Source organism: Staurois parvus, unplaced genomic scaffold (assembly GCF_062004578.1).
Source record: "Staurois parvus isolate SC_StPar_1 unplaced genomic scaffold, SC_StPar_1.0 ptg000058l, whole genome shotgun sequence".
Classification (NCBI taxonomy): Eukaryota; Metazoa; Chordata; class Amphibia; order Anura; family Ranidae; genus Staurois; species Staurois parvus.
In genome coordinates, this window is record NW_028317854.1 from 7,115,414 (window position 1) to 7,129,337 (window position 13,924).

The window sequence follows — 13,924 nt, forward strand, 5'->3', positions numbered from 1 at the left end:
GTGCTGCTGAATAGGTCAATAATCTATAAATGAGTAAAATAAATACTGTACATCTGCATTTTCTTTGAATATTGAAGTGGAGCTTTCATGAGCTATAATCAGACTTCCTTCTCCCATACCAGTTTTGTTGTTCACATTTCCCAGTGGTAGCAAAATTTAGGCAGGTGTTTATTAGCACAAATTAAGCAATCAGTTACTGTATGTTCTACCCTCATGACTAACAGAAATGCATAAACCCTAAAGTTACTGCTGATTGCTTGGCAGATCCAATTAAACACCTGCTCTGGCCTAGTTCAGCAAATCATTAAAATAATTACATCCATAAAAAGAATTTAAAATCCTTACATTTCCTGCATTATTTTCTCATCCCTCAAACATTTGCAGATATTTTGTTTTTCAATGAGCATTATGATTTTACTGTACATTTGTTTTTGCTAATGTGGAGAACCCATGTTAAATATATGTTTGTTATTCAAGTTGGTTTCACAGATCACCATTTGAGATCACCATCTTGTGCTTTCGAAAGTGCATAGGTTACACAATATGTCCAAATTTAAAATAATCAGTAAAATAAAATAAAGAACCCTATGGCACCCCATTATTTGTCTGTGCTGATTTTGTCCTCCCCTCCCCTCATGACCTTTGCTACTTTAATTTTAGTCTTCTGTGTGTCCCTCAAACCCATTTACATGCAATGAGGGACAGAGCCTTCCTCTATTATGCCCAAAATGCTGAGATTTTCTTCCAAAGAACATCAGAGAGTCACCTTCTTTAAACTTTTTCAAACCAAAATTAAAATCTTTTTCTCTTTAGACCAGCCTTCACCTAACTGTTACCATTTTTTTGGTTTTATATTGTGTATTGTTTGCTATTGTTTTTGTTTCTTTTGTAAAGCACTTTGAAAAAGTACTTTTTACAGGTATTAGATACAGTACATTTTTTAATATCAATATTACAGGAAGAATCAGTGTCTACCTTCCCTACCCTCCAAAATCTGTTTTTTTTTTTTTTGCTTAGTCAGATATTCTCAAACCGCATCTTTTCATGCCGTTTCTAATTCTGCTACCTTTTTGTATCTATTTCTATGTGCTCAGTACTTAAAGTGGGTGGTGAATAAAAAAAGGGGTTCCATATTGTAGCAACAAGATGGAAAAAAAAAGTCCCATCTAACTACAAATCTATAAGTGGGTGGATAATATTCTACTAAATTGTTGATGTAGAAAAGATAAGTAGCTACTTTAGATACTGGTGATCTGGTAAAGGGTTCTTTGGTTCCCTTACAGTTTTACTGACACCATAGCAGTATAAAATATGGGATTTCAGATTTGTTATCATTTTGTCTCCAAATATGAAAAAAAACCTTGCTGGAAGACAGTCTTTTTTAATCCTATGTCAATGGGAAGCATACCATATGGCTGTCTTTGCATAAAATACAAAATTCAAATCTGTTTTTTTTTTTGCTTAGTCAGACATTCTCAAACGTATCTTTTCATGCTATTTCTTATTCTGCAACCTTTTGCATTACTATACTGTATGTTTTTCCTGGCTCTGTGTAGCTCCTCTCTTTAGCAATATTATAAAGTGGAAACTATGCAAAATTGTGCATAAAGTGTACCAGTAATGAGGTGCAAACATAAAACCGGTAAGTGTTGCGCTATTAAATAATCAATAGTAAAGGTAACAAATGTAGTGATACTAGAAAAATTATTCAAAAGTAATAGTCCATAGTGCAAAAATAAATAAATATAGGACAAGTCCCCTTTACATCCAGTGAGTGAACCTCTTCTTTCTTCTTTAATAGCCAGAAAACACCAGTGTCACCCTTCACCAGAAGTGATTAATAAGATGCGGGATTACCAGATAAACATGACCCCCTTAATTATAGTGGTCTCTCTGCGCAGCGCTCAATCTGCCCAGCCACAATAGCATCTCTCCACACAGGTCCCAGTACTCTTGAGCTATATCACTCCTCAGAATCATGCAAAAACAAGTAAATGTATGGCCTCCATTGTATAGATATCACCAAACACCATTTATTAGACATAAAAACAGACTAACAAATATTTAAAATCAATGCGCATATCAGTATATGCAGCAAGCTGGCATACACCATATACTTCCGGATTACTTCCTATACATGATGATGTTACAGGGGGAGGCTCTTTGCGACACGTTTCATCATAAACAAATCACTCTCAGGGCAGAGCTTCGGAGCCTCCGCTCGGAGCTGAGCTGGGGAGCCTCCCCCATGATGTCATCGTGTATAGGAAGTAATCCAGGAAGTGTCAGTGTTTGCCGGCTGGGTGAATATACTGATATAGGCATTCATTTTAATGTTCTTGGAAAGAAAGAAGAGGTTCACGCCTTGGACTTAAGGGGACTTGCCCTATATGTATTTATTTATTTTTGCACTATGGACTATTACTTTTGATTTTTTTTTTATATCACTACATTTGTTACGTTTTAATGTTGATTATTTTATAGCGCCACACTTGCTATTTATAGCTCCTCTCTTACCTATTAGTTTCTTTGTCTCCCTACTCTTTGTAAGTTACCTCCTACTTCTCCTTTTCATATCCCCTTCTGTACCTGCTGCCATCTCAATATCCCCCTCGCATTCCATTCTCTTTTCCTTAACGTTTCACTTGGGTGTAGTGTAGTTTCACTTTCTTTGGGCTGATAGTAACACAGATTTGCAGGGGTACATCAGAGTTATAAATGCTGTCAAATCAATTCAGCTGGTTGTTTTGCTTAGTGGCCCTGAACATTTATTCAACTTGTGGAACAAATATGTGATATGAAATGTAATTAAATTGGGTATAATTTACTTGTTTTTGTTTCTTGTCTGCCAAATCATTTTATGACCTTTTTAAAAATCATTTTCAGAAATGGAACAGTCATTTGTATTACATGTATGAATTATGAGTTAAATTGTTTAAATTAGCTAATGGGTTTGAATATTAAAATGAGCATTAAGCTTTAAATAATTATTTTATGAAGATTTATGAAGATTGAAAATGTTTAGTTTGTTGAAAAAATTGTGAAATTGAGATAGTGAGGTGATAATGAAGTACCCAAAGGTGACATAATGAAGTACTTAGAAGTCTACTTAGAAGTCTTACAAACTGGGTATGCATAATATATTTAAAAAAAACAGTTTTGATCTTATTTTAATTCAAAATCTAAACATAAATGTGAATAATACACTTTCAAGAGTGATCTTTTTTAATGTATTGTTGTTTCTACTAAATGAAGGAAGAAGATGCCATTCCATCATGTGACTGCTGGCTTGTTGTACAAAGGGAATAACTACTTGAACCGATCACTTTCCACAGGAAGCGATAGCGAGCAGCTTGCCAACATCTCAGTGGAAGAACTAGATGGTAAGGTTCATATTCTTTAAGAACAATAATATCCAAAAAAAATCAAGTGTACTCTTCTTAGACACTACCCACGTGGAAGAAAAAATATATTTTAAATATATGTTAGAAATATTCTTCCCAAATATATTGACATATATTTGAAATACTACAATTTTGGCCCTATTCAATATATTAAAAAATATATATATATATATACTGTATGTTGAAATAAATTTTTTATATTAAAAAATATATGAAAAATATTTTTAAAAATACATTTTCAAATATATGTCTCTGAAAATACATTTAATCTACATTTTTAGAATGCAAATATATGTAAAAATATATGTTAAAGTGGCTTTTTTTATTTAAAAAAAAATCTGAAGAATATATATAAAAAATATATATTTTTAAATATATGCCTTTAGAAAATATATTTAAATTTACATTTTGTAGAATACATGTTAAAATATTGCGTAGGCCAATATATTGTAAATATATGTCACATATATAATTTTTTTTCTAAATATATTGGAAATCTAGTTTTCTTCCATGTGGGTATACCCATATTTACAAAATAAGCTTGTTTTTCTAGTGACAGGCACATGTATCCTTAATAGGGGTTATTACTTGCTTTAGACTTTTGATATATGTATTGGAATATGTATGCTGTTTGCTTTGGCAACAATGTCAATGCATTTTATTGGGGAAGTTTCTTTTTTGCTATTGCTCAGTTTATGGCATTGAATAAATTAAGCCATAGATTGCTCGATTGCCAACATAGCTAAGGTTATGCCATATTTCTTAGCACAGCATGTATTTTGGTCGTCATATATAGAGATGAGCGAATCGAACATGACGAAGTGGAATTCATTCCGAAGATTTGGAAAAATTCTATTCGCGACGAATCCGAAGATTAGCAAACTTCGGATGCACGAATCGAATTTTCCCAAAAATGGCGGCGACATGTGTGGCGACGGAGAAAATGGACAGAGAAGATGGGGCGGGGATCTCTGGGAAGGCGCGCAGACAAGGCGCGCTGACCCATAATGCATTCATGACATGTGATCGCATTAGCCAATCAGCAGCCAGCCAGCACTGTGTAATGGTGGAGCTATAAATCGCGGCCATCTTAGAATTCTCCATTAGCCTCCGGTCATTCAAGAGAGACAGACCTGTGTGTATTAAGGGACAGAGTTAGGGCCACAGAGACTTTAGGGCCACAGAATCGTTACTCAGGGACACAGAATCGTTACTCAGGGACACAGAATCGTTACTCAGGGACACAGAATCGTTACTCAGGGACACATTATCGTTACTTAGGGCCACAGCTATCAAAGAATCGAAAATTTAAAGTGACATACACCCTTTTTTTTTTTGGTGGCTGTCGTGCACAGTTGGTGCTGCAGTTTGCCGATTGTGTACAATAAACTGACTTTCTGCTTCACAACCACTATTGTACGTTCAAAGAGTTAGATCCATTTACACGCCGGGTGGCGGTAATATTTTTTGGGTGATTAGTGCATTCCAGTGACATAAATGTACAGTTTCCAGCCAACGGCAAGCTGCAATTGACCGATTGTGCTAAATAAACTGACTTTCTGCTTCACAACCACTATTGTACGTTCAAAGAGTTAAATCCATATACACGCCGGGTGGCAGTAATATTTTTTGGGTGATTAGTGCATTCCAGTGACATAAACGTACAGTTTCCAGCCAACGGCAAGCTGCAATTGACCGATTGTGCTAAATAAACTGACTTTCTGCTTCACAACCACATTATCGTTACTTAGGGCCACAGCTATCAAAGAATCGAAAATTTAAAGTGACATACACCCTTTTTTTTTTTGGTGGCTGTCGTGCACAATTGGTGCTGCAGTTTGCCGATTGTGCAAAATAAACTGACTTTCTGCTTCACAACCACTATTGTACGTTCAAAGAGTTAAATCCATTTACACGCCGGCTGGCGGTAATATTTTTTAGGTGATTAGTGCATTCCAGTGACACAAACGTACAGTTTCCAGCCAACGGCAAGCTGCAATTGACCGATTGTGCTAAATAAACTGACTTTCTGCTTCACAACCACTATTGTACGTTCAAAGAGTTAGATCCATTTACACGCCGGGTGGCGGTAATATTTTTTGGGTGATTAGTGCATTCCAGTGACATAAACGTACAGTTTCCAGCCAACGGCAAGCTGCAATTGACCGATTGTGCTAAATAAACTGACTTTCTGCTTCACAACCACTATTGTACGTTCAAAGAGTTAAATCCATTTACACGCCGGCTGGCGGTAATATTTTTTGGGTGATTAGTGCATTCCAGTGACAGAAACGTACAGTTTCCAGCCAACGGCAAGCTGCAATTGACCGATTGTGTACAATAAACTGACTTTCTGCTTCACAACCACTATTGTACGTTCAAAGAGTTAGATCCATTTACACGCCGGGTGGCGGTAATATTTTTTGGGTGATTAGTGCATTCCAGTGACATAAACGTACAGTTTCCAGCCAACGGCAAGCTGCAATTGACCGATTGTGCTAAATAAACTGACTTTCTGCTTCACAACCACTATTGTACGTTCAAAGAGTTAAATCCATATACACGCCGGGTGGCAGTAATATTTTTTGGGTGATTAGTGCATTCCAGTGACATAAACGTACAGTTTCCAGCCAACGGCAAGCTGCAATTGACCGATTGTGCTAAATAAACTGACTTTCTGCTTCACAACCACTATTGTACGTTCAAAGAGTTAAATCTGGTTTTATTTTTGGGGTGCTTATTGAATTAAAGAGTATGTCAGACAACACGCAGAGGAGTGGCAGAGGAGGCAATGTTTCAGGAGCGAGCAGACGTGGCAGCAGAGGAAGGGGTCGAGGCAGCACTAGTCGCAGCCAGAGGCCAGTGCTCCCGGTGTCATCCAGTGGTCGTGTCTCCACCGACAACCCTGCCGTCATCGATTGGTTGACTCGGTCGTCTTCCTCTTCCCAGGTCACCTCTGACACCTACAGCCAACGGTCGGTGGGTACATCAGACACAACCGTTAGTTGGCATGGCCCGGGAGCAAGCCCACTGAAATCACGTGTCCTCGACCTGCCCCTGTCCTTTGGTGTTCCCTCACCAAGCGAAGTATCGCATGCTGTGGGCTCAGCCCCACTGTACAGTGAGGAAGAGCTAACAGAGGGCGGTCAGGAACGGGGGGAGACATCCGCCTCTTCAGCAGCCAGGCGAAGAAGTACTGGCAAGGAGAGTGGCTCGGTAGCCGGTCTAGAGACAGGTCTGTCTCCTGACCCACACGCAGCCGAGGGGGCTAGTAGTGACGCGGAGACCCTAATTGATGATGATGAGGCTGATCGCACTTGGCAGCCTCGTCGTCGTCAGGCTATTGCTTCCGCATCATCAGGAGAAGAGGGTGCCAGCTTGCCAGCGAGCAAAACAGTCGGTGGGTTGCCCAGGAGGCAGCAGGGTCGCAGCAGTGTCAGTGGAGCCAAACGGCCACGGAGTAGAGCACCAGCTCCACTGCAGCCTACCACCACGGCCAGTAGTGGTGCCGGTGTGCACAGAGGAAGTAGCAGTCAGCCAGTGAGGAGTAGCGGGGGCAAAGTTTCCTACTCGGCGGTGTGGCAATTTTTCGTCAAGCCGCCCGAGGAAGTAAACGTAGCCGTATGTCGACTATGTGGCCAGAAAGTCAAGCGTGGCCAGGGGGCCAATGTTGGGACTACAGCGTTGCGTCAGCATATGCAGCGTCGCCATTCGGTGGCCTGGGAAAACCGTGATAAAGATACGGCGGTTCTGCCTGCCCCAGCCCCCGCTCCATCACCCGCTCCGTTACTTGCTCCATCACCTGACGTCAATCGCCCTCTATCAGCCAGTCAAGGCCCCAACACCTCTGCTGAGGGGAGTTGTCGCTCGTTGGCATCTTCCGCTCGTTCAGATGCTCCTTCTCCTGCTACTCCTCTTCACGGATTCCGTCAGCAGTCTTTCTTGGAATCCGTTTCCAAGAGACAACAGTTTGCGAGCACGCACCCGACGGTGCAGAAGTTGAACGTCCTCCTGTCCAAGTTGCTGGTGCTGCAGTCCCTCCCTTTCCAAGTGGTGGACTCAGCACCTTTCCGAGAAATGATGGCTTGTGCCGCGCCGCGGTGGAGAGTGCCAAGCCGTCATTTCTTCGCCAAAAAGGCAGTGCCAGCCCTGCATTCACATGTAGAAGAGATGGTGGGCCAGTCTTTGAGCATGTCGGTCTCTGCCAAAGTGCACGGCAGCGCCGACGCGTGGAGCTGTAACTACGGTCAGGGACAGTACATGTCATTTACGGCCCACTGGGTGAACGTGGTGCCGTCACAGCCGCACCAGCAACTTGGACAGGTCACGCCGCTTTTGCCTCCACGTTTGCACGTCCTTGGTCCAGCAAAGATGTCCGCCTCTACCACCTCTTCTTCCGCCGTGTCCTCAGCCGCCACCCCCGTGCCAAGTCCCATTACCCGACCGGCATATCACATGTGCAGGGCGCAACGGTGTCACGCTGTGCTGCACCTGGTATGCCTTGGCGAACGTAGTCACACAGGGGAGGAACTTCTGAGTGTAATGAACAGAGAAATCGACAGATGGCTGTCTCCGCGCAAACTGAAAATCGGAACCATGTTGACCGACAACGGAAAGAACATGGTGTCTGCTCTGCGTCAAGGAAGGTTGTGCCATGCGCCATGCATGGCTCGCGTGTTCAATCTGGTTGTCAAGCGGTTCCTAAAATCCACCATCCCACTGCAAGACATCCTTAAAATGTCACATAAACTTTGCATGCATTTCAGTCATTCCTACACCGCAAAGCACACCCTCCTTGAGCTGCAGCGGCAGAACGGAATTCCACAGCATTGCCTGATCTGCGACGTTGCAACAAGGTGGAATTCAACCCTACATATGTTAGACCGCCTTTACGAACAGCGAAAGGCCATCACCGATTTCCTGATGTTACAAGCGGATAAAGGTACTCCCCTGTGTAACTTAGATGTCAGCCATTGGCAGCTCATGCGTGACACCTGCCGCTTGCTCAGGCCCTTTGAGGAGGCCACGCTATTCGTGAGTCGGCAGGACTATGGGATGAACGACGTCATTCCTCTGTTGCACGTCCTGGAACAAATGCTGTTAACAATGGCTGGTCAGGGTGCGGTAGACGTGGTGCACAGATCTCAATGCCACATGACCCCTGTGGGGGCAGGACAGGAAGAAGAGGAGGAGGTAGAGGAGGACATTGGTGCTCAGGAATTATTGAGTGAAATGGGTGGTTTTTCCACTCAGCGGACAGAAGTGGAGGAGCAGGAGCATCTGGTAGAGGAGGAGGAGGAGACAGAGGACCCAGACACACCGTGGCAGTATGCTGTGGAGATGGAGGCAGGGAGTCCCTCGCATTCCTTGGCACAAATGGCCCATAGCATGCTCGGTTGCTTGCGTAGCGACAGCCGAATAATAACCATCAGACAGAGGGATGACTTTTGGCTGTCCACCTTGTTGGACCATCGCTACCGTTCAAAAATGGTGGCCTTTTTCACACCTGCTGAGAGGGAGGCCAAAATAACGTACTATAAAAACCACCTATGTAGTCAGTTGGTCTCTGCCTTTCTGCGCCAACGTCCATCCTCAGACACTGTGGGCCCTGTGCACTCGCGTTCCGCTGCCATGGCAGCAGGGGAGGGGTGGGGTGGTAGGAGCAGTGGCAGCTCCACCAGCAGCGGCTGCCTCAGTCTGCAGTCGATGATGAGTAGCTTTCTTCACCAGCGCAGTGAGGAAACTACTAACCAGCCGCAGCAGCAGCAGCATCAGGTGGACCTGGAGCAGGACCTCAAACAACAGGATTGGGCCTACTTGGACAGCACCCTGCCAACCGAGGTAGACAATCCCCTTGACTACTGGGCAACAAAACTTGACCTTTGGCCCCAACTAGCTGAATTTGCCCTTGAAAGGCTGTCATGCCCGGCCAGTAGCGTTGCATCGGAGCGCGTGTTTAGTGCGGCAGGAGGTATTGTAACTCCGCGGAGGACACGACTATCCACCCAAAGTGTGGAGAGACTCACGTTTGTGAAAATGAATCAGGCGTGGATTAGTCTGGATTTCAAACCACCAGTTCCTGACACAACTGACTAAATCCGCCATGAATCATGCCCCAAACATGTTATTAGGGACAAATGGAAGACCTCCACCTGATCCGTACATTTGTATATATATTTTATTGAGAGGCTGCTGGTCGGCCGACTCATGTTTTGCACATTTTTAATGACTTATACTCTGCAGGTCGGGCCCCTCATGAATTGGGGTTTTTAAATTATTTATACTTCGCTGGACGACCGTCACATGAATTGAACCTTTTTAATGACTTATACTCTGCTGGTCGGGCCCCTCATGAATTGGTGTTTTTAAATTATTTATACGTCGCTGGACGACTGTCACATGAATTTAAACTTTTTAATTATTTATAGTCGACCAGTTCCAGACCGATGGAATAGCAATTTTTTTAAATATTTATTTGACACATGTTGTCCATCTCATCAATGAGGTGGACTGTTTATTTATTGGCCACGGTATGGCCCCCTCCTGTTTCTTACATTGTTAACTTGTTGTATCGGTCACGGTTTGGCCACATGTTTGGTTGTCTTGTTAAGATTTTCTGTAATGTACACAGTTACGCTTGACTTGTCGACTTTCCACAATCTACTAAGGTATAGCATCGCATCAAAGTTTTTTTTTTTTTTTTTTTTGGTCTAAACCATTTCTTATAATGTCAATTTGTAGGATACGCCGCTGTAAGGCGACCTACTTTTTTGTCACTGTGTAGACATCTATTTATAGGCCGATGTTTGGCCAGAAAGATATATTTAGTAATAACCTAGCCGTTCAAGCCACTCACTGAACACCTCGGGAATTGCTTTGTATATCTGTCGCCTTAGGGGCCGCTGTCTGGCGACATCATTTTTTGTCACTGTGTAGACATCTATTTATAGGCCGATGTTTGGCCACAAAAATATATTTAGTAATAACCTAGCCGTTTAGGCCGCTCCCTGAACACCTCGGGAATTGCTTTGTATATCTGTCGCCTTAGAGGCCGCTGTCTGAACAGCTCATGAATTGCTTTCTATATGTGTCGCCTTTGAGGCCGCTGGCTGGACAGCTGATGAATTGATTTGTATATATATACTTATTGTCCGCTGTCCGGACAGCTCATGAATTACTTTTTGTATATAGCCTTCCAAACCACTCTCAGAATAAGTCATGATATTCATGCTGTGTATAGCCTTATAGGCCAATGGTCAATCAAGTCATGATTGTTATAGTGTGTATAGCCTTATAGGCCGCTGTCTTTACAACTTTATAATTCCATGCAGTATATAGCCCTATCGGCCACTTTCTGGCATCCAGTTGCTGTAGCCCCCATCACCACACTGTGCCACGGGCCCCTGTACCGCCTTCTCATACTGCTGCCAGATCCATCCTCTGCCATGTGCGTCTTTGTCGTCTGCTCACGCTGCTGGGTTCCAGTTTTAAACCTAGGCCTGTGTATGGCTTCCGAATACTGCTGCCTCCACCGCCACCCTGCGCCATGTGCCTCTGTCGTCTGCTCACGCTGCTGACGGCTTCCGCTTTTTAACCTAGGCCTGTGTATGGCTTCCGAATACTGCTGCCTCCACCTCCACCCTGCGCCATGTGCCTCTGTCGTCTGCTCACGCTGCTGACGGCTTCCGCTTTTTAAACTAGTCCTGTGTATGTCTTCCGAATACTGCTGCCTCCACCGCCACCCTGCGCCATGTGCCACTTTCGGGTCTCCTCACACTGCTGCCAGGTCCATACTGATTCATGGCCCCCTGTCCCGGCTCCTCATGAACGTGGTTCAGCGGGTTTGCATCACTTAACAGCAAATCGTTGACAAATGCTGGGACGTTCAGTGTTGTGCGCATTAAGCCAGACACCAAAGGGCAGCACAGACCTGTTATTACTCACTCAAGCATGGCTGAACAAAACCAGTCTCTACCACAAATTGGACCCAGACCTGCCCAGGGTCTCGTAACTAGATTGCACGGAGGAGTAGAGTCCGTTATCGGAATTAAATAGAAAAAACGCCACACCAAAAAGAGTGGCCATTTCCAACACTTATTCCAGAAAGAGGAACAACCCGTTTCATATACGGCCCGTAGACGTTTCACGTCTGCCACATTCAGTCGATTTAAGACGCAAGCTCCACTTCCTGTGGTCTCTGACCGTCGATATACCTTTAAGTGTCAGCTTTGAAGCTATATTCCCTCCGGAGCACTGACACTGGTGCCCTTCCGTCAACATGCCTTTAAGTTTCAGTTTTCAACCATATTCCCCACAGAAGCCAAACTCTTGGGTATCCCAGAAGCTGCTCAGCGGGTCAGGGCAATAAAGCTCCCGGTTCGCAGGTTGTTCCGTCTTATGGATGGAAGTACAACGGTATATGATCTTCTTCGCACCCACGGCATTACCTCATAAAATTTCTGCATTGCATCTGCAATCACAACGCTGACTTCCCGGATCGCCACTCAGCCATTGGACTCTTGATAGTCGTCTCCCCACACTGCTGCTGGGGGGACTTTTTAACCTAGGCCTGTGTATGGCCTTCAATTGAAGCTGCTTCCGCTCCGCCACTCTGCCATTGGACTCTTGATAGTTGTCTCCCCACGCTGCTGCTGGGGGGACTTTTTAACATAGGCCTGTGTATGGCCTTTAATTGAAGCTGCTTACGCTCCGCCACTCTGCCATGGGCCTCTTGGGTATCCCAGAAGCTGCTCAGCGGGTCAGGGCAATAAAGCTCCCGGTTCGCAGGTTGTTCCGTCTTATGGATGGAAGTACGACGGTATATGATCTTCTTCGCACCCACGGCATCACCTCATAGAATCTCTGCATTGCATCTGCAATCACAACGCTGACTTCCCGGATCGCCACTCAGCCATTGGACTCTTGATAGTCGTCTCCCCACACTGCTGCTGGGGGGACTTTTTAACCTAGGCCTGTGTATGGCCTTCAATTGAAGCTGCTTCCGCTCCGCCACTCTGCCATTGGACTCTTGATAGTCGTCTCCCCACGCTGCTGCTGGGGGGACTTTTTAACCTAGGCCTGTGTATGGCCTTCAATTGAAGCTGCTTCTGCTCCGCCACTCTGCCATTGGACTCTTGATAGTCGTCTCCCCACGCTGCTGCTGGGGGGACTTTTTAACCTAGGCCTGTGTATGGCCTTCAATTGAAGCTGCTTCCGCTCCGCCACTCTGCCATTGGACTCTTGATAGTCGTCTCCCCACGCTGCTGCTGGGGGGACTTTTTAACCTAGGCCTGTGTATGGCCTTCAATTGAAGCTGCTTCTGCTCCGCCACTCTGCCATTGGACTCTTGATAGTCGTCTCCCCACACTGCTGCTGGGGGGACTTTTTAACATAGGCCTCTGTATGGCCTTCAATTTAAGCTGCTTACGCTTCGCCACTCTGCCATGGGCCCCTGTACCGCCTCCTCTTGCTGCTGCCAGGTCCAGAGTGTGTCATGGGTCCCTGTACGGCCTCCCATTCCTGCTGACTTCATCGCCAGACTCTGCCATGTGCCACTTTCTTTTTTTTTTTTAATTTAAATATTTATTAGTTTTTCATATTATTACAAAAAAATTCCAAAAGAAGAGGTAACAATACATATAAATATCCCATACATTTCTACCTTACCCCTTCTAATAAATCTTTTCTTTCCCTCCCCTCCCTGCCCTTTCCCGCCCCCCTTCCCCCTCCCTCCACTTAGCACGTTCTATACTCTCTCGAGGCACAATAGTATCTTAATTTATAGTTTTCTATACTTCTCTTTCATTCCTGAGTTTTCCCATTTTTCCCATCTTGTATAGTATATTCCCATCCTATCTTCCTGCATATAGTAAGATCTTTCCATTCTACTTATCTGATTTACTCTGTTGATCCAATCCTCCTCCTTCGGCACCTCTGTTTTTTGCCAGAACTTGGGTATCAACCCCTTTGCAGCGTTTAGATAGTACCATATGCCTGATTCTTTATATTTATTTACTGAGATCCCAGCATTATGTAGAAGACACATCGTTGGGTCCAGCCCTATGTCATTTCCAGTTATTATTTCTATTGAGTTCACTATTGTCTTCCAGAAAGCCTGAATTTTCGGACATTGCCACCATATGTGAAACACCGTGCCCTCCTCCCCGCAACCTCTCCAACACATTTTAGAATTCTCCCTCCTCATCTTGTGCTCAATACTCGGTGTAATATGCCATCGTGTCAGACATTTATAATTAATCTCCACGTCTCTCATACAAACATTCTCGTGTATCAATCTATACATCTTGTTCTGTTGGTCCTCATCCAACACCACCTCCATATCTCTTTCCCATTTCGTTATAAAAATTAACTTTGTGTCTGTGTCTAATTCTGTGAGTATTCTATAAACCTTAGCAATACCGTGTTTCCCATCTCTACGTGTTTCTAACAACCTTTCAAACCTATTCCAATCCTTTTTTAATCTCAGGGGTTTTGGTAGTTTTCCAATAAAACATTTTAAC

The 13,924-nt window shown here is 44.0% G+C and overlaps 1 protein-coding gene across 2 annotated transcripts in view; it reads left to right on the forward strand.

Moving 5' to 3' along the window:
- The window catches only part of CALN1 (calneuron 1), a 449,404-nt gene that overhangs the window by 110,148 nt on the left and 325,332 nt on the right, over positions 1 to 13,924 (forward strand). For both annotated transcript variants that reach the window (XM_089668483.1, XM_089668482.1), the window contains exon 2: positions 3,256 to 3,383. In XM_089668483.1, the coding sequence (XP_089524609.1) occupies positions 3,263 to 3,383 (121 nt within the window). In that variant the 5' untranslated portion in view covers positions 3,256 to 3,262. The remainder of the gene's footprint in view (positions 1 to 3,255; positions 3,384 to 13,924) is intronic.